The sequence below is a fragment of the Zea mays genome, chromosome 9 (genome assembly GCF_902167145.1).
Source record: "Zea mays cultivar B73 chromosome 9, Zm-B73-REFERENCE-NAM-5.0, whole genome shotgun sequence".
Taxonomy (NCBI): domain Eukaryota; kingdom Viridiplantae; phylum Streptophyta; class Magnoliopsida; order Poales; family Poaceae; genus Zea; species Zea mays.
The window spans coordinates 38,306,434-38,332,792 of record NC_050104.1 but is presented as its reverse complement, the minus strand read 5'-3'; the positions used below and the strand labels follow the sequence as shown (position 1 = coordinate 38,332,792).

General features: G+C 47.5%; 1 protein-coding gene across 1 annotated transcript in view; it reads right to left on the bottom strand.

Annotated features, from left to right (window-relative positions):
• Positions 1–4,151: 4,151 nt before the first annotated feature.
• The window catches only part of LOC103638266 (kanadaptin), a 31,635-nt gene continuing 9,427 nt past the window's right edge, over positions 4,152–26,359 (bottom strand). Inside the window, exons 6-12 of the mRNA XM_008661229.3 lie at positions 19,815–19,964; positions 19,540–19,635; positions 7,142–7,255; positions 6,916–7,046; positions 6,198–6,430; positions 4,673–5,434; positions 4,152–4,593 (exon numbers count right to left, since the gene is read on the bottom strand). Coding sequence (XP_008659451.1) covers positions 4,544–4,593; positions 4,673–5,434; positions 6,198–6,430; positions 6,916–7,046; positions 7,142–7,255; positions 19,540–19,635; positions 19,815–19,964 — 1,536 coding nt within the window. The 3' untranslated portion in view covers positions 4,152–4,543. The remainder of the gene's footprint in view (positions 4,594–4,672; positions 5,435–6,197; positions 6,431–6,915; positions 7,047–7,141; positions 7,256–19,539; positions 19,636–19,814; positions 19,965–26,359) is intronic.

Genomic DNA, 26,359 nt, shown 5'->3' with positions numbered 1-26,359 from the left:
AGACTAGCTTGATGGTACCAAAATAACTTAGCGGGTGTAGATCTGGCCGGGGCTGTAGAAGACAGGAGCACGGCGGAGCAGATCCGACGGATGGCCAACGGAGCAACAACACCGGGCAGCGGATCTGGCCAGGGCTGCAGAAGGCAGAAGCACGGTGGAGCAGATCTGATGGAGGCAGGGCTGACAACACCGAGCAGGCCAACGAAGCGGTTTTACAATGACTAGTAAATGATACTAATTCATCGCACCACTTTCTTTCTGTCATATACCATCTTGGAAGAATGTAGATTGCATTCATCGCAGGGTCATTTCCTGAAGGAGGCTTGTACCGATCTGATGGAGGCAGGGCTGACAACACCGAGCAGGCCAACGAAGCACTGGCGCGCGTGGCGAGATGGAGCACTGGCGCGAGTGTAGCTGTCCGCGTCCGCCCGTGGACAGATGACGGCGAAGGAGGGCGGAGCAGGTGCCGCAATGGCGCAGGCGCGAGCGCAGTAATCCGCAGACAGATGATGGCACAGGAGTCCGCAACGGCACAGGAGGAGGCGCGCGTCCGCGACGGCGCAGGAGGGCTGAGCAGATGACGGCGCGACGGGGCAGGAGGGCGGAGCAGATGCCGAGATGGCATAGGCGCGAGCGCAGCAGTCCGCGTCCACATCGGCGTCCGCTCGCAAACAGATGACGGTGCTGGTCCGCGTCCGCGACGACGCTGGAGGGCGGAGCAGATGAGGGCCGCGACGACGGCTAGGGTTGAAATGGCCGCGACGGCGACGGCGGCTAGAAAATTAGGTAAACCCTAATCATAACCTGCTCTGTTACCATGTTACTAACCTTGGGGTTCACAATAGATAATCAGTCCCTAAGGACTATAGGTTGTGTGTGTGTGTGTGTGTGTGTGTGTATATATATATATATATATATATATATATATATATATATATATATATATATATATATATATATATATATATATATATAGTATTTAGAGCCCTGGGCTCTCTCTAACTAATGGAAGCCCCGACCAGGTGCGCTGACCGCACCGTACCGACCAGGCGCTGACTGTACCACCTAGTTACGTCAATTATAACTACGCGTTATGCTCAATCCTGTTATGTTTTACACACTTTTGGTGTGCACATGTTTCGCGGCATCCGGGCCCACGAAAAGATCGTGTCCCCGCAATCTGGGCAGCTTACGTCTATCGGGCCCACGAATCAAGGAACCGAGCACTCATTTTTTCAGCTCATCTCTCCCGTAACTCTCGCGGCGGCCGAACCCTAGCGTCTGCGTCCTTGCCCAGCCGCCGGCCACCACCTCCATCCTCGCTCAGATCCGTCCGCGTCCTCGCCCCCTCTGAACTCGCCCAGCCGCCGGGCACCGGTGATGCGTCCGCGTCCTTGCCCCCTCCTGGCTTGCCCAGCCCCCGGGCACCGGCGATCCGTTCGCACCCTCGCCCCCTCCGGACTCGCCCAGCCGCCGACAACCAGCGATCCATCCACGCCCTCGCCCGCTCCGGACCACGCCCGCGCCGCCTCCGCGCCCTACGAACTTCCCGTCATGGGCCCGTACACCGTTTCTGTCTTCCTCGAGAAGGGCTTCCTCTCCATCCCCGGGTTCATCCTCGCCGGCGACAACCTCATCGCCAAGTGCCCCTCCTGGTTCTGGTGCATTCTTTACTCATCTCGCCCTGCTCTTGTGATTTTTATTCCTAAATACATCTTTTATGCTAATTTGAATGTGTTATTATGCTCAATTACCAGATCTCGTGTACGCTCCGCATTATAAACACGTAGACCACCAGTTCTATATCATTTTTATGTTCTTTTGGTAAATACGTAGATCCAAGTTATATTTCCCCTAAATAAACTGGACAAACCTAGGAGCAACTACATGATTTATATAAAAAAGATATAGGCACCCCAATTCTGTATCGACTATAACTCTGATTTGGGTAGTCTGTGTGTACATCCACACTTTCAATCAGCTCAGTTGTCGCGACCCTCTATCAGTTATGATAATGTGTTTGAAGATGCTTGAATGGTTTCTTGGTTTTCTGGAATCGGAATAATTGTTCAAACTTTTATTAGCATGGTGTAACCTAATTTGATCAATTTTGAGGAATTATTGCCTCTCCTAATAGACTTTTGCATCTTTCATGTATGTGTACAGGTTGAATTATCAATACTATTTTTAGTTGTGATCGTCAATGACGTATGCTATAGTAGATAGACTTTACCAATTACTACTATTTATGATCACTGCTCGATTCTAATTTTCTAAACATTTCTTTGCTGGATTTTGAGAGGGCCTTCATTGATTTCTATAACTCAATATTGCATAAAAATAAAACCGTTTTTCAAGTAATTGGATGGAGAGGGGCTTATAGCCATATGCATCTGTTTGTTTGCATAGTCTAAAACTGAAGTGAACTTAGGTAAGCAGGAGATTCAGTGTAGCATGGCTTTAGATTAAGGATTCAGATGAAAAGAGAGCTGAGTTTTAATGTAGCAGGGTGTGTATATTTGCACCTTTTCGTCATAATCTGATCTTCTAACTCAAGAGATTTTTCTTTTGGTAATCTGATCTTCTAACTCAAGTGTGCATTCAGTTTAGACTGTAGGTTATGTTAGTCATAACAAGCTAGAAAAGTATATCATATTAACAAAGAAAGATCATATTAACAGTTCATGTTACGTTTGCAGGTATGGACCTCGATGGTTTTCTCCACATTAGGAAAGCTGGAAGAGCCTTTTGAACTCACTTTTTTTTGCTAACAATGGTGTTACGGTGGAACATAGTTTTGCGTGTATGTACCAACAACTAAAATGTAAACACGACATTATCATAGTTGAGTACAGGAATAATTATCTCCTATATCTTATTGTAAAATCTAAAACAGTTCTCCTGTAGATGGGTAGCTTGCATTTTACGCCACAATTACCTCAGATCACTTCTTGTTGTATTTACTCCAATTTACGATATTTCTTGATGCATTTTATGACAACCTCGTGCGCAAAGAGATATATTCGGTCTACATTCGTTATTATGAAACAGATGAATGATTTACGCTAAAATTCGTACTCATTTACGTTGTTTTGGTTCACGTTTTACGCATAAATCCGTCCGAGCCAAAACCCGCGTACGTCCGGTGACGCGCGATTTTCGCGCCGTAAATTTCGGCTCCATTCGCCATTACGAAACAGATATACGATTTACGCTAACATTCGTACTAATTTACGATGTTTAGGTTCACGTTTACGCTAAAATCCATTCGAGCCAGAACCTGCGCACTCGGCCGCACATAATTTTCACGCCGTAATCTCGGGACCTATTTGTTGTTACGAAACAGATAAATGATTTACGCTAAATTTCGTATTAATTTACATTGTTTTAGCTCACGCTTTACGCTGGAATCCGTCCGAGCCAGAACCCGTGCACGATCGGCTGCACACAATTTTCACGCCGTAATTTTAGGCTTCATTTGCTGTTACAAAACATATATAAGATTTACGCTAAATTTTGTACTCATTTACGCTGTTTTAGCTCACGGTTTACGCTGGAATCGGCCCGAGCAAGGACCCGCGCACGATCGATTGCACGCGATTTTCACGCCGTAATTTTAGGCCCCGTTTGCTGTTACAAAACAGAAATAGGATTTACGCTAAATTTCGAACTCATTTACGCTGTTTTAGCTCACGGTTTACGCTGGAATCCGCCCGAGCCAGAACCAGAACCACATACTGCATGATTTATGCTGTCAAGTACATGTCATTATGCAGTCGTAAACGCTGTCCACGGTGTCATATTCATTCCACGTGTTTCGGGCGTCAAAAGATTCCTTTATGCATGGTTTACGCATCTTTATCCATATATATATGCATTCGTATATTGCCTTACGCGCTTATCGTCCTGGATTTCTGGCTGTTGACTGCATGGCTGCGCGGGTGCTGGGTTGACCGCGTCCTGGCTGGGGCTTCCATTAGTAGGGGAAGCCCAGGGCTTCCATTACCTCTTCCCTATATATATATATATATATATATATATATATATATATATATATATATATATATATATATATATATATATATATATATATATATATATATATATATATGTGTGTGTGTGTGTGTGTGCAGTAGGCCTAGACCTAATAGGCCTTAACACATTGAACCTCTTTATAGCCTAAATATCCTCTTTAGGTCATGTTCGGTTCTACCACAATCGAAATGGATTGAGAGGAATTGATGGGGTTTCAATTCCTAGTACTCAAAATCTCTCCCAATTTATATCAATCCCCTCCAATCCATATAGATTGAAAATAACCGAACAAACCCTTAGAGTGTGAGAGGATTAGCCGAGCTACAGTCCCACTAGCGCCCTAAAAAGTCAATGAATAGTTCCTTCACCAAACTTGCCATCAACAGAATAAGCATTCTTAACTTCTATTGCGTTGTCTTCACAGAATATGGAGCCCCAAACAGGCTCAAAACCATAGGCACGATACTGCACTTCTCCACAAGGGAACTGTTGCTGGAAGAGCTTTTCAATAACCCAAACGGTCATTCAATGCAGTGCGCCCATCACCAGTTTGACCTACAGATGATTCAACGGCTGTATTAACAATGGACCCAGTATGCTATTGATTTGTAACACATCAGTAGGATTTCCGTACCTTCAGGTGGCACCCATGTTTCAGAGTCTTGTCTGGCTTCAAGGAAATCTGGTCTTGCTGGGCCCAATACACGTTTTTGTTTCGACTTCTTCCCTTCGGTCTTGCTAGAATATGGTTCAGTCTCATTCTCCATTTCTTCTGAGGTTTGTAGACCACGTTTATGCTTAAGCAGAAGGGCCACAGCATCAGCAACTGATGCTTCACTTTCAACCGAAGATGAATTTGCCTCGCTAGCAACTGACTCGTCAGCAGACTTTCTCTTCCGTAAAATAAGCCCAGGGGCAGCCTCTTCAAGCTTCTTTTCACTGCCTGAAGAAAGAATAATTTTCCGGTCTTTGTAGTCCACAAAATTATCAGGTTCCTCTGCATCAGACTTTTCTTCATTTATAAGGTTTTCTTCAGGTTTTATGATCCTTTTGTCACCAAGCCATTGAGGTTTTGGCATGGCGAATGCAGGTTTGCTGCCATCTTCTTGGTTCTTGGAGATATCTGTCTGTAATTTAGCAGGTTTATCTGTGCCCACTTCGCTAGAAGAATCCTTGGGTTTCTCCTCAGCTGTAGCTTTTCCAATTTTATTTTGTTTCTTTGATTCTAGTCTTGGATTATCATTAGATGTTGGAGGTTTCGCTTCTCTTGGCTTTAGATCCCTCTTACGAGCTGCTTCTCCCGTAGGGTCAGCTATTTTCAGTAGGTACACTACTCTGTCCAGCTCATCCTGAAGATCAGAGAGCTCCTTCTGAATTCGGGCAATCTTATCATGTACTGCAAGATATCTCAAATTAGCAACATAACAAGACAGAGAAATCCATCTAAACCGGAAACAAATGCAGAAATAAGTGTGTAGCAATGCATAACTTTTAGATTAGTTCATCAATGTTAAAGACTAAACATATGCCTCATGGCAGAACAAAGCAATGCTCGTCCTAAGAAAATAGCACATGTGCAACAGTATATACTCTGGTAACTTAATTCTAGATCATGTATGCTTCAGCCACTTAATAATAGAGTTACCATTTCACTGAAAACCAATAAGAAACTTATATCCTTTTTCTGCGCACATGAATAGATCATCTACAGTAACACATTAATCACAGCATTAGACTGTGCTCAAACCAATGTTAAAATCAGAACAAGAATCAGCAACTCTGCCACATAGCTGAATTTCATGACATTCAAGGTCATGACCAAGGTTCTCTATAGCTTAGGGTTGCTTTCATTGTTATAGAATATGGAAGCTAATGATTTTTGCAAAACTGAAGGGAACTGCCCTCAAATCGAGGCCCAAAGAACCTTCCAGTTAAGACTTCTAGGTAACAGGTAATAGTCAGATAGTTCCTTTCTTATGTTTTTGTTACTTAGAAAAATTAATAGAGTAATTTCAATGGTTCTACTCCGTACAAAAGAAGTAGCAGACAGCTGTCAGGGTCACTACTGATGATATCAGGCTTGTAACAAAGATTTAAATAAACAAGGAGCTATGAATGATCAATGGAAGTAACTGGACTACTGGAGCATACAAGCATACCTAATTGAGATGACAAGCCACTCATATAAGCATCAAGGTCATCCCTGAGATCTGGTGTATCACTCTGAGACAGCTTATGCTTCTCTTCTTCCAGCAATTTTGTTTTACTTTCAATATCATTGGTGATGAAATCTTTTTTCTCAAGAAGGCTGTCAGCAGTCTCAACCGATTGTTGCTCACTTGATTTCTGAGTAGATTTCTTCTTCGTTCGATCATAAAATTCATCATCGTCACTAAATTATTTAACAATACATTAGCCAATATAAAATATTCTAGCATTCTATCTTTAAACATACTAAACGTTAGTAAAAGATATAAGATACTAGGGGTGTGTTTGGTTTGGTTTTTGGCTTTGACTTTTGCCCCATAAAAGACAAAAGTCAAACCAAAGAGCTGGATCCAGAAAGCAGCTTTTTGTAAAAGCCGACTTTTTCACAGTGCAAAACTGAAAGCACCCATGGACCTGCTTTTAGTGGCTTTCGGATAGAACTGTGAAAACATATATCGAAGAACTTTTAACGGCTTTTAGTGGTTTCCACCAAATGATTTTTAGTTTTTAACAGCTCACACCCCACAGTAGCTTTTCCACAGCTCACAGCCCACAACAACTTTTTTCACAGCCACAACCCAACCAAACAGACCCTAAGATCCCAATGCATAAATATTATACATGATGTACCAGTGAGCAATCATAGGTCCAACTTATCGGTGTACATACCTAAGAACGTCATCTTCTTCCTCGAGACTTGCTTTATAGCTGCCACGCTTTGCCTTTCCAGAACGAGCACCAATACTTTCCCGTATACTGTCATTTAAAGTTTCTTCTAGATTATCTAGCTCCTCCATAATCTAAAAAATAAGAACATAAGATTTAATCCTGCTCACTAGATGAAAAATGGACAGTGATAGCATATTAACAAATGTAAGCATAAGAATGCCCACACCTGAGACATCCGTTGTTCATTTCGTGCAATTTGTGTTTGTTGACCTTGGGTTAGCCCACCTTGAGAAATGTCCTTAACTCTTATTGCATCAATTTCTTTTTTCATGTTGGCAATCTGAAATAAAGAATAAGTAAAGATTCATGGAAAGAAGAAATACAATCGTGTAAAAAGTGTAGTTTGAGACTATCACAGTATCACTCTGCGGGCATGGTTACCACAAGTGCACAGCATCAATAGCAGGGCCCTAGTGCACAACATCAATAGCATGACCCTCTACAACTAACAACACATGAGGCAATACGCTTGCAGCCTTTTGATAGAATATGGAATCCTATCATGGCTGACTTTTGATAGGATATGGATTCCTACTGCGGCTGTGTAAGTTGCATAGATATGAGATCGATGACAGGGATAGGGGCGTGTACCCAGGTGGCACACAGGAGCCGTGGTCGTGCACAAGGAGCAGACAAGCGAGAAAAGTTGTGGGAGATGGCCCTTGAGGCCAAGCAAGATAATTGTCTTGCTTGCTTAGATTGATACATCTTTCTTTATATTATATGGAAACCTCTAAGGAAGCTATCCTTATTTTTATGGAAACCTCCTAATCAAGAATCCATCATGATCCTATTTATGGAAGCAAAACAAAATACCTAAAGAAGGAAATTCTTTGGCATTTCGTTCCTAGTTGTCTGCATGGCGATCCTGACGTCTATAGGTGACACCGGCCACAACATCTCTTTCCGCCTCTTTGAACAACTCGTCCTCGAGCTAGGATATTGGGGTCCTTGAATTGCTGAAGCGGCTCTCAAGTGGTGTCGTCGTTGGGTAGGCCACGCCACTAAATGAGAACATGCCAGGTGCCCCGACGTAGTTTGGCGTGCAACACACGTGGCTTGGGAGTTGTTGGAGTTCCCATGAAACGGCGTGAGCAACCCCACATTGACTACGTCGTGGAGACAAGCATCCGCTGGAAGCTGAAGACAATAGGCCACTGCACTCCAGCACATGAAAGGAGCTAGCATAGCATGGCCTGATCTTACCCTTGGACCAGGACTCTAGAGAGGGAGTCAGTCATGCCACATGTGACTGGTGAAGACTAGATCGCAGTGTTGTCGATGGAGATGGTAAGGCGTGTAGACAAAGAACGCCCTTGAAGAAGGCTCGAATGGCCGAGGCAGCCGTGTATGGGTGGCTGAGGGCAAGGAAGTTCATGTACTTCGAGAAGCGTTAGATGATGGTGAGAATGATAAACTTGTTGTCAACCTTAGGGAGGCCATCGATGAAGTCTACGAAGATGTCGGCCCACACATAGGACAGCACGTCGAGCGGCTAAAGGAGACCGATCAACTGCAAGGTCAACGTCTTGTTGCGTTGGCACGTGACACACGTGCGGACGTAGTCCTGGCCGACCACCCAGTCGTCGGCGATGTAGAATTCCATAAGCAATCGCTAGAAGGCCTTCTGTATCCCCTCAAGGTCAGTGGTAGGGCCAGCGCAAGCACCTGCTACAATAAGTCAAGTTGTATCAGCATGAAAACGTGCTTACCATGGAGAAAGAAGTCATCGATGGTCCGCTATGGCACACCAAGAGTTGCATCCTAGAGCTACTTGTGGAGGCGACCAGCCTCTTCATCATTAGTGATTGTGGCACAGTCTCGTTGAGTAGGTGGAGCGAGGGCCCAGAGAGGGGTGCAGCTTGCAAAGTCCCTAGTGCCGGTGTCGCGGCATGAGAGGGCATCTGCCACCAAGTTGAGGCGACCGAGACGATACTTGACCACAAAAACCGAAGCTGAATAGCTTGATGATCCACTAGTACTAGGGAACAGTCGATAGTTGCTGGTCCAAGAGAAACTTGAGGTTGTAGTGGCTGGTGCGAACGAGGAAGCGACGACCCTAGAGGTAGGGTTGTCAATGCCGCTTAGCCTGAACCAAGCCTATGACTTCATGCTCGTATGACGCTAGCTTGTGATGACAGGTGGCGAAGCGCCAACTAAAGAAGGTCAGAGAACCGGCCCCCTGGTGGAGAACGGCACCGAAACCCACATCGAAAGTGTCGCATGTTGTTATTAAGTCCTGTTTCCTAAGCACTCTCCTAGTTACTTGTGCTAGTTAATTATAGTCATTAAAGACCTTGAGCAGCTCAACAGGTGTGTGCGGCTGCCAAGGCTCCTATCTGATTAGCTAAGCTCTAATGAGCTGTTATGTAATCAATGTGACTCATCTCATCTTTCTATATAATCAAGCAATGATGGCTGAGGTTAGCACCTCCGGCAAAACCACTCTGTTTACCTCTAACATTTGGTATCAGAGCTTAGGTTAGACACCTGAGAGTCTCAAGGCCGACTCCTCTCTTCTCTACTCATGTCGACCTCTGCTGAGCGCGCTGCCAGGCTCAAGGCCAAGGGAACCAGCGAAGGAGAGCTGGACGACTTCTCCAGCAAGGCTGCACGCCTGAAGGCTGCAGAGGAAGCAGCGGCGCTGGCAGTCCAGGCAGCGGCTGCAGCAGAGGCAGCGGCGAGGACGGCGCAGGAGCTGCGGGCCGAAATCGCCGCCGAGAAGGGAGAAGATGAAGAGGACTGGGAGGAGGAAGAGGAGACAGAGAGGAACAAGCGGATGAGGACTCCACCGCGAGATAGGAGGCGCTCGCAGTCACCACTACGGGACCGAAGGCGCTGCCGTGGCGGCGCTCGCTACGAGTCGCCGCAAGGAAGGGTGGTGTACCGCGACTCCGGCAGCGGCACGTCGTGGCCAATGCTGGACAAGACGAACTACTACGAGTGGAGCCAGACCATGAAGCTGAGGATGCAGGCGCGCGATCTCTGGGACGCCATTGAAGGCGGTCCTGTCCAGTTCCGCGATGACAGACGCGCACTGGAGGTGATCGTCGGGGCTGTACCCAAGGAGATGGGTCTCCCATTGCTCGACAAGGCTACGGCGAAGGAGGCGTGGGACGCCATCGCTGCGACCCGCATCGGCGTGGACAAGGTCCGTCGAGCAACACTGCAGCGCCTACGCCGTGATTGGGAGAACATCAGCGTCAATCCTGGTGAGCAAGTGGATGACTTTGCTGTGCGGTTGTCAACTCTGCACCAGCAGCTTGTCATCCATGGCGATAGGGACATCACCGAGGAGCGCGTGGTGGAGAAATTCCTGCGCACGGTGCCGGCCAAGTACTCGCAGATCGTCGTCGCCATTGAGCAGTTCCTTGATTTTGAGGCACTGACTCTTGAGGAGGTGACTGGAAGGCTTAAGGCAGTGGACAATCGCGAAGAACAAATACTGACTGAGCCGGTGGCCATCAATGGCAAGCTGTTGTACACTGAGGCGCAGTGGAAAGCGCGATGCAGAAAGGAAAAGAAGGGAGACGATGCATGTGGCTCTGGTTCCAGGAACCAGCGCGGTGGCGGTGGACGCAGCCGCGGTGGTGGACGAGGACGAGGCAGAGTAGGTGGACGTGGTGGCGGACGAGGAGACGGCAATGTTGCTGGCCGTGTCGGCCCCAACACCTGCCTCAACTGCAACCAGGAAGGCCACTGGGCACGTGAGTGTCCGCAGCCGCGCCGTGAGGATGCAGAGCGCGGCGGTGGCGGTGGAAACCGTGCTGGCCGCGGCGGTGGCAACCGTGGTGGAGGTCGCGGCGGTGGAAATCAGGCTGGACAGCGTGGCGGGAACCAAGGAAGGCATGAGGCGCGCGTCCAGTACGCCGAATGTGAAGAAGATGGTGCTCTGTTTCTGGCACAGGGCTTTATCAGCCTAGAGCAGAGCACGCCGGCGCACAGCTACACGGCGCAGCACGTCGAGCTTTCTGAGCCACGTGCATGTGCCTACCTTGGCGTGGATGAAGAAGATATGGACAGCGGTTGGTACCTAGACTCTGGCGCAACACATCACATGACCGGGCGTCAGGAACTCTTTGCTGATCTGAACACTGGCGTTCGAGGAACGGTCCGGTTCGGGGATGCATCGAAGGTGGAAATCAAGGGAGTTGGATCCATCATTTTTCAAGCTAAGACCGGTGAGCAGAGAGTTCTTCACGGCGTTTACTACATTCCAGCGCTGAAGAACTCCATACTAAGTTTGGGACAGCTTGATGAAGGAGGGTCCAAGGTTGTGATTAACCATGGCGTGCTCCACATTTGGGACAATCATCACCGATTGCTGGCCAAGGTACATCGAGGGAAGAACAGGTTGTACATTTTGCACCTCGAGGCTGCACAACCTATCTGTCTCGCGACGCGCAAGGATGTTGAGGCATGGCAGTGGCACGAACGTTTCGGCCATCTGAACTTCGATGCACTCCGACGACTCAGCAAGGAGGAGATGGCGCGTGGGATGCCGGTGGTCGATCATGTGGAGCAGGTATGTGACACTTGTGTCACCACGAAGCAGAGGCGGCGCTCTTTTCCGGCCGCAGCAGCATATCGTGCCCAGAATCAACTCGAATTGGTGCACTGTGATCTGTGTGGCCCAGTCACGCCAGCAACACCGGCGGGCAACCGCTACATCCTGCTGCTCGTCGATGATGCCACCCGTTTTATGTGGGCTGTGTTGCTGCCATCCAAGGACGCAGCGGCGGAAGCAATCAAGAAGATCAAGGCGGCAGCAGAGGTGGAAAGTGGGCGCAAGTTGAAGGTCCTGCGCACCGACAATGGCGGGGAATTCACCGTCGCGGAGTTCGCCGCATACTGCGCCAATGAAGGTATTAAAAGGCATTACAGTGCTCCTTATTCACCGCAACAGAATGGTGTGGTTGAGCGCAGGAATCAAACTGTGGTGGCCATGGCACGAGCTCTGCTCAAGCAACGCCAGATGCCTTCTCGGTTTTGGGGGGAGGCTGTGATGACGGCTGTGCATATTCTGAATCGATCTCCAACAAAGGCACTGAGGAATGTAACTCCGTATGAGGCATGGCATGGCCGCGCACCAACAGTTGGCCATCTCAAGGTATTTGGTTGCGTGGCTTATACCCGGCAGCTTACTCAGCTCCAGAAACTTGATGATCGCGGTAAGGCTGGAGTGTTCATTGGCTATGCAGAAGGGGCCAAGGCATATCGTGTATTTGATCCAGTGTCCCAGCGCGTGCGAGTCAGCCGTGATGTGGTATTTGATGAAGGACGTGGCTGGGACTGGGCATCAGCGGCAGCAGGTACTTCAAAGGCAGCATGCAGCGATTTTGTTGTTGAGTTTCCATGGGCAGAAGAGTTTCCTGAAGCAGAAAGTTCAGTGTTGCCCTCACCACCTCTTCAGCCACATCCTACATCACCTAGTCTCCCTTTGGTGAGTGCAGGAGAGTCTGCAGCAGAAGCAGAGGAATCCGCAGTGGAGACAGAGGTGCCTGTGTCACCTAGAACACCTACACCAGCTCCAGCAAGCCCGCAGATAGAGCATGTGACTCCTCTGGAGAATGATAGTGAAAGGGTGGATGCTTATCATGATGGTGAAGAGCTTCGTTATAGGAAGGTCCATGATATTATTGGTAATCAGCCAACCCCTTTGCCGGCACAGAGGTTGTTTGCAGAACTAAACCTCACTCATGCCGGTGAGCCCACAAGCTATGAAGAGGCAAAAGATGATCCAGATTGGCAGGCAGCAATGAAGGAAGAGCTGAGCTCAGTTGAGCGGAATGGGACTTGGGAACTTGTTACTCCTAGTCCAGGTCATCGCCCAATTTCATTGAAGTGGGTGTTTAAATTGAAGAAGGATGAACATGGTGCTGTGATCAGGCACAAGGCAAGACTTGTGGCCCGTGGCTTTGTTCAGAAGGAAGGGATTGACTATGAAGATGCCTTTGCACCAGTTGCAAGAATGGAATCAGTACGTGTTTTACTTGCTCTAGCAGCACAAGAAGGTTGGACAGTACATCACATGGATGTGAAGTCTGCATTTCTGAATGGAGAACTCAAAGAAGAGGTTTATGTTACTCAGCCACCAGGTTTTGAAGTATCAGGAGAAGAGAAGAAAGTGTACAGGTTACACAAGGCATTGTATGGCCTAAGACAGGCTCCTCGGGCGTGGAATGCCAAACTTGACTTGACTCTCAAGCAGATGGGTTTTGAGCAGAATGTATATGAGGCTGCCATGTACAGGAAAGGTTCAGGTGATTCTTTGCTGATAATTGGAGTCTATGTTGATGATTTGATCATCACTGGAGTCAATCAGCAGAAGATTGAAGCTTTCAAGGCAAAAATGAAGCAGACATTCGAAATGAGTGATTTGAGTCTGTTGTCTTTCTATCTTGGGGTTGAGGTAAGACAATCAGAGGGAAGCATTACTCTGAAACAGACTCATTATGCTAAGAAGATACTTGAGCTCGGTGGTATGGCAGACTGTAATCCAGCTACCACCCCCATGGAAGAAAGGTTGAAACTGAGCAAGGAAAGTACAGCAAAGGAGGTAAATCCAACTCAGTATAGAAGACTAGTTGGTAGTCTGAGATATCTAGTGCACACAAGGCCAGATTTGGCTTTTGCTGTAGGGTATGTTAGCAGATTTCTGGAGAAGCCAACAGCTGAACATCTTCAGGCTGTAAAAAGGATCTTGAGATATGTGACTGGTACTCTAGATCATGGACTATGCTATACTAGAATGACAGGCAAGGCAAGACTTGTGGGTTATAGTGACTCAGACTTGGCTGGAGATATTGATACAAGTAAAAGCACTACTGGATGTTTGTTTTTCCTTGGAAACAGTCTGGTCAGCTGGCAATCTATCAAGCAGAGAGTTGTTGCATTGTCAAGCTGTGAGGCTGAATATGTGGCAATGACAACAGCTGCAACCCAAGCCTTGTGGTTGTCAAGGTTGTTTGCAGCATTATTGGGAAGAGAAGTTGAGGTGGTGGAACTTAGAGTAGACAATAAATCTGCTCTATCTTTGGCAAAGAATCCTGTTTTCCATGACAGGAGCAAACATATTAGAATCAAGCATCACTTCATCAGGGACTGTGTGGAAGAAGGTAGCATCAAAACAGAATTTATTCCCACTGCAGATCAGCTTGCTGATATACTGACCAAAGCCTTGGGCAAGACCAAGTTGGAAGATATGAGAAGCAGAATTGGGATCAAGGAGATCAAGATCAGTTGAAACAGGCCTTAGGGGGAGAAATGTTGTTATTAAGTCCTGTTTCCTAAGCACTCTCCTAGTTACTTGTGCTAGTTAATTATAGTCATTAAAGACCTTGAGCAGCTCAACAGGTGTGTGCGGCTGCCAAGGCTCCTATCTGATTAGCTAAGCTCTAATGAGCTGTTATGTAATCAATGTGACTCATCTCATCTTTCTATATAATCAAGCAATGATGGCTGAGGTTAGCACCTCCGGCAAAACCACTCTGTTTACCTCTAACATCGCACTCGACAACAAACTGTTAGTCAAGTCTGACATTTGCAGGACTAGCCCCGTGGAGAGGACGTGCTTGAGTGCCACAAATACTTCCGTAGCCTTGGGCATCCAGGCAAAGGCATCCTTGCGCAACAATTGTGTCGGGGGCGCAGTGATCATGCCAAAAGTCCCGGATGAACTTCTGATAGTAGTCTACCAGTCCAGGAAGTTGCGCACGCCCTAGGGCGAGCAGGGCTCTGGCCAGGACGAGACAACTTCCACCTTGTCGTCGTTCGTGGCGACACCGTTGGCAGAGATAACATGGCTGAAGTAGGCGACCAACAACGCTCCAAAGGAGCACTTTGACCACTTCAAGTGGAGGTCATGTGCATCAAGGGCCTCAAGGATGAGATGAACATGACGCAGGTGCTGGAACCACGACGAACAGTAGATTAAAATATCATCGAAAAAGACGAGCACGAACTTGTGAAGAAAGGGCTAGAGGACGTAGATTAATACGGAAATGACTCGTCAAAGACTATAAGTTGGGAGATTATGACATGGTTAGAGAGATTGAGGCACTGATAGCCTTTGCAGTCTAGGGAGTAGCCTAGAAACACACAGATACCAAAGTGAGGTGCCAGTTTGTGTGGCGCAATGGAGGGCAAGTTAGGATAGCATGCGCAACAGAAAATCCTAAGGTTGATACTGTGTGGGGTGGATGTCAGGCAGAGCTTTTGCGACTACAAGGTTTTAGTGGGCAGAAGGTTGATGGCATGTGTGGCAGTGTGAAGAGCGTTGACCCAATAGGACATGGAGTAAGGTGCGAACGACATTATTAGGCTATCTCCAGCGGCCTTACTCATCTCATCTCTCATTTCAAACTCCACTCTAAAATGTACAACATACAGTGCAAAACAGTGCTTTGCACGGCCATATGCACGATCTACTGAGCACGGCCTTAGTGGTGCGGATAATGCTCTCGGCCCTACCCGCTCTGAGGTTATGTTAGAGACAAGACATGTGCAACACAACCCCTTTCGAGAGAAAGAAAGACCATGTGGGAGTTATCAAACTCGCACTTGTTATCACTCTGAACGCTCATAGTGGTGCATCCGAACTGCATAGCCCCATAGAAGTTATAGGGTGGAAAATGTCTCATACTTGAGGCGTAGAGTCAAGAATAACCAAGTAATATTAGTAACCAGAAATGTTCACTGCTAGAGAGGTCCACAGATCACAATGAATTAAATCAAAGTTATTGAGAGCTCCACATGAATAACTAGTAAAAGGCAATCTAGTGATGACCTAGTTGACATGAGTGGCATATCGAGTGACTAGGTATTTTACTACATGATATAAATGATGAACTAGCAAGCCTATGAAGAGTTTCACAACCAGGATACCGTGGGTGATGAAGCAACAAGGTGAGATGATGGGGATGCTAGTAACTGGATGGTGTAGAGTGGCCTGAGGCTATTAAACCTGATGATGAGTCTCCTAGAAAGCAGATCTTTTACTGAGAGGGCAAAACGGTCAAGCCTGATGGAACAAGAGTTGTCGATGGTAAACTGGTGAATAGAGATAAGACTTATATTAATATTTAGGTGCCACAAGAATATTTCCTAGATGAAAATTATGAGGCAAAGCTTTATGACAAACACCAATGATAGGGAGAGAACCATTGCCAAGAATGATAGATGGAGAATTATAAGAACTAAGGGAGACCAGCATTGGGCGTCATGTGCTTACAAGCACCAGGGTCAACCACTCAATCAGAGGTGGGTTGTGGGCACTAGAGAATTGTTGATGCTCGGGTGTGCCAGGGGAGTAGCTTGAGGCGGTGCTGCGGCGGCAGGATGGGCAGGGGCGCGATGTGTGGGTGAAATTGGTCCACAGGGTTGTTGTCAGGGCCTAAGGAGGCCCACGGAGGGGCTCCGACAGTCACAGCAGCCATGGGCCCTCCAAGGGGGATTAGATAAGGATAGTTAGAGATAAGATTAGAAGATTAGTTGAGATTATTTAGGAGATTAGTTGAGATTATCTAGGAAGGTTATTAGTTAGTTTGTTGAGAGTTTTTAGAAGAATTTTAAGGAGATAAGGATCTCTAGCTAGACAGGGGCGGCCAGCCGGCCTATTTATGTAATCAATGGATGAGAAATAAAGTAGGCAAGAATTAGAAGGGAGAAACCCTCCTCTTGCTCGGCTGTGGGCAGAGGCCCCGACCGATGTTCCTGCCCATCGATACCCCTCTCCAATCCCTCAACGATCTAGCGACCATAACAGTTGGACACCGGCCAGCATGGTGAACATCTGTTGTTGGCCCTGTCGGCCATCGAAGGAGCCCAGTGATGAGGCTGGCTACATGCATATGGTGTATGGATCATAGATGTAGCCTACTGTTATGGTTGCTAGATCGGTGAGGGATTGGAGGGAATTCGATGGTTGGAGCTGCTAGTGGAGGTGGTGCGGTATTGTTCATGCGTGAACAGTACTCGCGGTTACTGTTCACATGGCGTCGGTCGGGGGCCTCTGCCCAAAGCCGAGCAAGAGGGGGGTTTCCCTTCTAATTCTTGCTTACTTTATTTCTCATCCATTGATTACATAAATAGGCCAGCTGGCCACCCCTGTCTAGCTAGAGATCCTTATCTCCTTAAAACTCTCCTAAAAACTCTCAAGAAACTAACTAATAACCTTCCTAGATAATCTCAACTAATCTCCTAAATAATCTCAACTAATATTCTAATCTTATCTCTAACTATCCTTATATAATCCCCCTTAGAGTGCCCATGGTTGCTACTGCCGCAGCCCCTCCGTGGGCCTCCTTAGGCCCTGACACTACACCCCTCCTGGACAAGCAGCTCGTCCTCGAGCTGCAGCATGACGGGTGCTCAAAGATCGAGTCTACTTAACCCAAAACCAGACACCTAGAAGACAAGCCTTTTACATCTCGGCTTATCTTATTATTCTGAATCTGAATTTTTTTTACCCTATAAGATAAGGCGGACACCCTCCGCGCATTGGACTTGCACGTGTGCAGCCACCTGTATCCCATGGACGCCATCTGGACGAAAGGGGAGCACATGGACAGGCACCTGGAATAGGTCGCAACAATAACCAGCAGAGGCGCCCTCGTGGCGGTCGGTAGCGGAATGTGGTGGCGCTAAACAGTATGCCCTTGCCAATAACGAGGGGAGTGCCTTCCCTACCGCCGTTGTCGTAGAATTGAAGTTCGTCGCCCGCGGGACACGTACCGTGCTCGCACTTGGAGATAGCGGCTCGATGCCGCTGCTGATGGTCGGCCGACAGGGCGAGGTCGCGCCCCCGTGTGCCGCGGTCAACCGTCACCAAGGCTGCCTCGAGCATCTATCGGTGCATCTCTCGCACTCTCCATCGTGCAAGGAAGCCACAAGCAGCATCCTGTATGCCCACAGCCGCCGACGTCTGGAGCCGTGCGAACAACGCCAGCTGTTGCTGCTCATGTTGCACTGCTGCCTTGATTTGCAGCAGCCCCTGCTCAACCATCCGGAGCGAGTCTTGCATTTTTGCGAGATCAGCCCTTATGTTGGTCCACAAGTCCCCCATCGATGGAGCTGGTGATTGTTGAGCCATGGCTGCCTCTATTGGCGTCGTCCATGGAGACAGAGACGTCGTCAACGAAGATGATGTGACAAAATTTGGCATTGTCCCTGGAGATGGGCACGCCGACGTCCAGGATGTGTTGACAAAATTGGCAGGCGATGCTGCCCATGGAGATGGGGACGTCGGTTGCCAAGATGGCGTGACGAAGGTGGCATGTGGCGCAGCCCATGCAGATGGGGACGTCGATTGCCAGGACAGCGTGACGAAGGTGGCATGTGGCACATTCCATGGAGATGGGGACGCCGGTTGCCAGGACGCCGCCGCGAAATTGGCAGCAGAAGCCATGAGATCGGATCGAAACCCAAGCTATCTGATACCAGATGTTATGGTCGCTAGATCGATGAGGGATTGGAGAGGGAATTCGATGGATGGAGCTGCTGGTGGAGGTGGTGTGGTACTCCGTACTCGCGGTTACTGTTCACAGGGCGCCAGTCGGGGGCCTCTGCCCACGGGCGAGCAAGAGGGGTTTTCCCTTCTAATTCTTGCTTACATTATTTCTCATACATTGATTACAAAAATAGGTCGGATGGCCGTCCCTGTCTAGCTAGAGAAACTTATCTCCTTAAAACTCTCAACAAACTAACTGATAACCTTCCTAGATAATCTCAACTAATCTCATAAATAATCTCAACTAATCTTTTAATCTTATCTCTAACTATCCTTATCTAATCCCCCTTGAAGGGCCCATGGTTGCTGCTGCCGCAACCCCTCCGTGGGCCTCCTCGGGCCCTGACACCTAGAGAGGGCCAGCGAGCGGACACCACCTCCACGGCGATGACTGCAGCCACCATAGTCGTCGTTGCCACCGATGCCACTGGACTGCAGCGCGCCTAAAAGGCCACTGCATCCTAGAGCCAATGCAGGAATGTGTACAGTAGGTCGACAGGAGTGGCAGAGGGCATGGAGGGGCAGGTGGCCAAGCGATGACGAGCATGGTGGAGGGCAAGGTGGAGGAGATCGGCGATGTTGATCCGCTCGAGCTCTCTATGTTAGCACTGACATCAATGTACGCTTCTAGATGTTTGATGAATATTTTGCATAAAATGTGGTTCATAATTGCTACAATTGTCTGTGTCTTCAGTTTATTATTTTTTATTTCTTTTGTTCTCGTGAACACTAGCGCTTGATGAGGGTTCCCATGTACTAGAAATCCTCATTATTGAGGGTTCCCATGTACTGGAACTTCTCATTAAGACCCTTTGACCTTCATTTTTAGATAACTGTGACCTGCAATCCACATCACTCATCGACCCAGGTTTCTGGTGACTATGTTTGAAAGAGTATCAACTGAAAATTAAACTGGAAAAGGCTGCGTATGAGTCCTAGTGTTTATTGGCACATTCACATGAAATGATATTATACTTTCCACCCAAGTAGAGTACTGGATAAATAAGAACTTGCAACAATGTACAAGAATATGAAATTTCAGTACAAATGCTTACCTTCTCCATTCGTTTTACTATCTTGCTACGAGTTTTCTCTTGTCTATCAGTAAGCTGACCTTTGTAGGTTTGCCAAGTAATTTCATCTGCATCATCCTAAGATCCAAGAACATGATCAGTAAAAATACAAAGCAATATATGAAGCTGAATTAGGAAAGTGGTGCGCAGATTAAACTTGAGTATAGCTCCATCAAAAGCTCTGATCTAAAACTAAAAACACAACCAGTTGTGGTAAATAAACAACTACAACCAGCTGTGGTAAATAAACAACTAACCTCTGCAGACTCTTCTATTGCATCATCTGTCATACCCCATGAGATTCCCTCTGCCAAAGCTGCTTGAGTTTTTGCACGTAAAATGGAAGCTTCACGATCAAGCATGTCTTGCTGAATTCTAGCATCCCGAAGCTTCTGCAAGTCTTTTTCCTGACATGCAAAAGAAGCAAATGAATATAGGAAACTGAAACAATAGGATAGGTTGCAGGTGCTTACAGGATTTGAAAATATTCCCCATGACAAAATGGACTGGTGGTCTCACAATATTAAAAGGCATCAAGTCTAACAGTTCCAGTGAACATAATTACAGAAGGATAACTAAACTACCTATAATTCAATATAAAAGAGTCCGTACATTTTGACAAATTATCTTAGTTTACCACTGGAATAAATTGTTTCTATAAGACACATTTCAGAACCCTTTGTAGCCTGAAGCATGGTTCTTAAGGTGTAGCCTAGTCATCCAGGTGTGTGTGCGGTCCTGTCTCCTGTGTGTGTGCTCTTCGCCTTAGCAGCCTGTGTATGAGTATGACGTCGCCTGGGCATCCTGAAGGATGGAAGCAGTCCACCATAGGAATGTGCTCATGGAGAATAGAGGGACCAGTCGCAAGAGGGATGGGCAGGTGGTGAATCCAAGGGGAAGCGCGAAAGGGGCAGACATGCAGGAAAATGATAGGGAAACCGAGTGATAAGGCGAGAAATCAAGGGTTCCAATTGACTATTATCAGTTAATTGAGGAACGATTGAAGGAACAAAGAAAGAAAAAGGGAAAGAAGTCGGTGCAGAAGAAACATGATCAGATCCCCTGCAAAGCGGTGACACATATCTCTGTTTGTCTGCAACCTCGTTCATGTGCGTCTCCATTGGTCCGCGATCCATGCGGCCCCGCCTCTCCTTTGAACCACCTCTTTCCGCATGCCTCCGCGGTTGTATGACCCACGCCTCTCCGCCCAAACTCCACACATATGTACTCTGCTTCTCCCCTCCTCTCTCCAGTCAGCACCTGCTCAATCTTCATCACTAAAGTGCCCAGATCTTCCCTTTTCCTCTGCTCTGTTGCCTGTGCTTCCTCTGCTCTAGTGCTTGTTTGTGTTTGGCTTGGCTTGGCTCTGCTTAAATCTTACATGTGAACAGAGTGGGCTTGGCTCTTCCCTGCTCTGCAGCCAACAGCAACAACACAAGTGGAGAATCCAGCTGCATATGATCCCAAGAATGATAAAAATTAAAAATGAAGGTCCTGAACTCAAATGATCCTGGATGGGATTATGGATATTGGGCAGACCCTAAGGAGCGAGATAAGTTGACATGTAAGCTTTGCGACAAAAGAATTCTAGGAGGAATTAAAAGGTTCAAACATCTAGCTGGTGGCTATGAAGATGTGACTTCATGTCCACAGGCAGGCACTGAACTAAGGAATAAGATGGGAGAATAGTTGGATACTGCTACAATGCTGATGACGATGATGAATAGCGAGATGAGAGCCAAGCATTGGGTGTTGATTGTTGAAAGATTCTGAACCTTGAATATTTTCTTGTCCACTACTCATCATCTTATTTTCTAATGTGGAGAGCGAAATTATGGACTACCGCCAATCATGTCAACTAGTAGACTCTAAGTTTGTTTTACAATGTGTCTAAGGCGTCGCCTCGCCATGCACCTAGCCGTTGTGAGGGGGTGAATGACGACGCATCGCCTAAACTCATTAAGAACCATGGCCCAAATTAAACGCATCGCCTAAACTCATTAAGAACCATCGCCTAAACTCATTAACCTAGGGTTACAACCCTAATGGGCCTCTTGGGTCGTGCTCTAGGCCCAAAACACACTTAAGTATAACACCCCCCGCAGTCAAAACTCTAGCCAAGAGAAATGTTGAGTGGATCGAAACTACGAGAACACCGAGGAGGGTAGACCCTTGGTGAAGATGTCAGGGAACTGCGAAGTCGTCAGAACGTAGAGGACTCGAACATCCCCGATGGCGAAGCACTCACGAACGAAGTGGAGATCAATCTCAACATGCTTCGTGTGTTGGTGTTGGATGAGGTTGATGGAGAGGTAAACTATGTTGATGTTGTCGTAGCAGACAAGGGAACTCCTAGTGAGGGGGTCGTGGTCTCATGGAGCTCCTGCAAGTGTTGGCGGAGCCAGAATGCCTCAGCCACACTGTTTGCCACTGCAAGATGTCCGGCCTTGACATTCGAGCAGGAGATCACAGGATGTTGTTCCGACGACGATGCCCCAAAGGAACATGGTGTAGCTGGAACTGAACCTATGCATGCTCGGGCAACCTGCCCAGTCAGCGTCTGTGTAGACGACGAGTTCGACCGGCGAGGAACATCAAAGAATGTCGTAGTCAAGAGTACCTCGAAAGTACCAGAGAATCCACTTCACAACAGTAAGATGTGGCTTCGCGAATCATGCATGTGGAGCCGTTCCTACTGAATAGCATAGGAGATGTTCAACCTAGTGAAGGTGAGGTACTAAAGAGCCCCCGCAAGGCTTCGGTAGACAGTGGGGTCGCTTACTGGAGCACTAGCACCTGAGGAAACCTTGTCGAAGCATCCACTAGCGTGGCACACAGCTTACAGTCCACCATGCCAGCGCGCTAAAGTATGTCTAGAATATATAGTCACTGATGAAGGAATTGCACGTGGGAGGCGGTGCTCAACTGCAACACCCAAGAAATGGTGAAGCTGACCCAAATCCTTCATAGCGAACTTTTGTTGCCAGTGTTTTTAAGGTGTCGCCTAGGCGTCCAGGCGCTTGAAGAATCATGGGTGCCTTGCTCGCTTAGGCGTCCAGGCGGTGATCCAACACCTCGCCTTACCGCCTTAAGAACACTGCTTGTTGCAGTGCTGAAATAGGGCTTCTAACATGGTATCAGAGCTAGAGGTCTCAAGTTTGAATCCTGGTAGACACTTCATTTGTGCATCCGCCCCTTTATTTCCACATTTGTGCCTTCCTCTCTGACTGCACGTGAGTGGGGGTGTTGAAGTGTATAAGTGGATTTCCTATCGTCTCTCAACAGCTTAAGTTTTTGGGTTGAACTAGTTAGTGCGTCTGGACACATAAGCAAAAGGCAGACGGCTCTCTGGATCGACACAAGCCCCGCTAGGTTCTCTAGGGCTTCACGCAGTGTCTTGTTGATGACTGCGATGAGATGTCCAGTCCCGTCGTGAAGTCTACTATCGTTCGTATTGTCCTCACTTTGGCACTCTCTCGCTTTGGGCCAGTTCATCAACTGGATATCAAGAATGCCTTTATTCATGGGACTCACACTGAGACAGTTTACTGCAGTCAACCTGCTGGCTTTGTTGATCCTGCTCACCCCGATATGGTATGCAAGCTCGACAAGTCCAGCTATGGTCAGAAGCAAGCTCCTCGCGCCTGGTACACCCGCTTCGTTGCATACCTACTCTCTCTTGGTTTTGTTGAGGCCAAGTCAGACACATTTATGTTCATCTACCGGCGTGGTAGTGACACTGTGTACGTGCTCGGCTGCTCCTCTATGTTGATGACATCGTGTTCACTGCCTCTTCCTTGGCTCTACTGCACCGGATCATCACCACTCTTCAGCATGAGTCGCCATAAAGGATTTGGGTCCCTTCACACTTTCTGGGGATTGTCGTTGAGCATCACTCTGAGGACCCCTTCATCCAGCAACGGTTTGTACACCATGGACATCCTCGAGTGAGCTAGCATGCTGGACTGCAAGCTCTGTACGACCCCGATCGACATACAATTCAAGCTCTATGGTGATGGCAATCTTGTATGTGACCCTACCACTTACCAGAGCCTCGCCGATGCTATTAAGTATCTCACCTTCACTAGACCTAACATCACATATGTTGTTCCGCATGTTTGCCTTTATATGCATGATCCCTGTGAACCGCACTTGAGTGCGGTCAAGCGAATCCTTCGGTGTCTTTGAGGCATTATCGACTACAGCCTCAACCTACGACGCTACTCCACCCATGAATTGATCGAGTGATCGTTTACACCGACACTGACTCGGTCAGGTGCCCAGACATCCATCGGTCAACCTCTGACTATGCGATGTTTCTTGGGCCAATCTCTTGGTCCTCCAAGTGTTAGCCGATGGTCTCCTGCTCCAGTGCTGAGGCTGAGTATCGAGTTGTCGCTAATGGGGTGGTTAAGGCGAGTTGGTTGCGACAGCTTCTCTAGGAGCTTCACAACAGCCTCCCACAAGCACCCGGTATAATGTGACAACGCCAGCGCTATCTACCTCCCCGTCAAACCTATCCAACATCAACGCACGAAGCATGTTGAGATTGACCTCCACTTCATCCGTGTGTTGCTGTCAAAGACGCCCATGTTTATCACGTCCCGGCAAGCTCGTAGGTTGTCGTCATCTTCACCAAGGGTCTTACCTCCTCATTGTTCTCAAAGTTTTGCTCCAGTCTCAACATTTACCACAGCTACAGTTTCGATTGCGAGGGGGGTGTTAGATTAATTGTGTTTGTTGTTGTAATGGGCTTTGGCCCAGCCCATATTTATCTCCATTATATATATACAACAGTCTAGCTTGTTTAGGGTTAGGGTTTCCAACATAAGTGGAGGCTGGTACAGTGCCGGAAAAGCCATAGGAGATGATCCAAGAGGACACCCAGAGCTACCGAACGTGGGTAAAGCAAGGAGGACCAGCTGTTGCAGCTGCAGTGGGCATAGCGACAAACCACCCATGGCTAGTCCACATAGAGATGTGGCCAATCCACAAGTTGTAGAGTGACGGCTAGGGAGCGTCATCCTTCTCGCTACTGCCACCACGGCCACCCCTCCACCGATGGTGGCTCCCACCCGCACCAAAGCTGGTAGGAAGACAAGGGGCTCCCGACACCGATGGAGCAAGCAAGCACGAGAAGAAGACTCCAAGTGCTATAGTGGAAGGACTGATGCTAGGGCTTCCCGCTAGAGCTACAGTTGTAGAGGGACGTGGCGGTGTTAGAGCGACCTGAGCCACCTTGGTGAGCTCCTCGAAGATGAGATCGTTGTGGACAATGTGGAACATGGAAAATGTGGAAGGACTGATCGCGTGATCCAAGTAAGTACATGATCGTAACACTCGTCAAGTCCTCAGAATATTAACGAGGGTATAGTCCGAAACGGGCTCACCGAGGTCACGCATGGAGTCTGTCATGCTCTTCATATGGTGGCAGTACTTAGTGATGGAGAGGTCCCCTTGGACAAAGTTAGGGTAGGTGACGTCGAGATGGAGGGTGTGGGCCTCACGGTTGCTACGGAACTGGTCCTCAATAGCAACCGAGGCCTAGCGAGTAGGGATGGCAACGGGTCGGGTTCAGGTCGGGTAGAGTAAATACCCGCCCGCGACAATAGCCGCGGGGATGACTCTTGCCCGCCCGTGACTATACCCGCGGGTAAAATTTTGTACCCGTACTCGTCGGGTATGTTGCCTACGTATTGCAATCTGCTCGGATCCGGTGTTGACCCAAACTCCATGTAATAGTAGTCTATGATATGATTACTAGGCAGCAGGTTGATGGGGTCGTGCATGCTGAATGGCAAGAGTCGGCGACACGTACCACGTGACAGAGACCGATCGATTGGATGGATTTTGACTGTTGTAATTCAGAATCGATGACCAAGAACCTTAAACTCTTAACCACCTGCTGATTTCATGTGTGCTTGCAAGGAATTTCTGGTATATGCTGCTTAGAAAGTTTGGGTGACACGGCCGTGCTCCTCAACCTGGTCTTACATCCTACTTGGGCTGGTGGGAGGCGTCTTCAAAAGCAGTTCAAGGGATGGTCAAGAAAGGGCTAAATTCTCTTATAATTTTGGGGGCCTGGCTGATTTGGAGCCATCTCAATAGATGTGTGTTTGATGGTCAGTCTCCCATTCTTCCCTCTATCCTTAGGCAGGCTAAAGATGAGAGAAGATTATGGGAATTAGCTAGGGCCAAGGGTCTATCCTATTTGGCAGCTCTAGGGGTGAAAACGGGTCGGGTATACCCGTCGGGTACCGGATACGGATAGTGCAAATACCCGTTTTTTTCGGATACAGATTCGGGTATTTTTATATTCGGGACGGATACGGGTAATACCCTGATAATGTAGCTTCGAATTCGGGTAGGATACAGAACGAGGACTACCCGGTAAATACCCGGATATTCGAGTCGGATACGAATACCCGGAATTCGGGTACTCGTTTTTCCTTTTTCTGCATAATAATATAGTTTTTTACATATGAAATCGGATGAAGATAAAGTTTATATGAAAATTGTAGAGCTCGAAGAGATCTATAACTTTGTAGTACATCATTTTTTGTTTAAACATATATTTAGGCGTCCAAATTTATATTAAATTAATATACTTTATTATTTTTATGTGGGGGGCTTAAGGTTATCTCCACGTGAGACTTAAGATTTTCTTTGTATAGACTATTTATTAGTATTGGTAACTTATTTGTAATTTTCGGTCGACGCTACGTTATTTGATGGATTTAATTGTACTTTGATGATTTTCTACGACAAGAAATTAATAATATATAAATAGCCTCAAAAAATT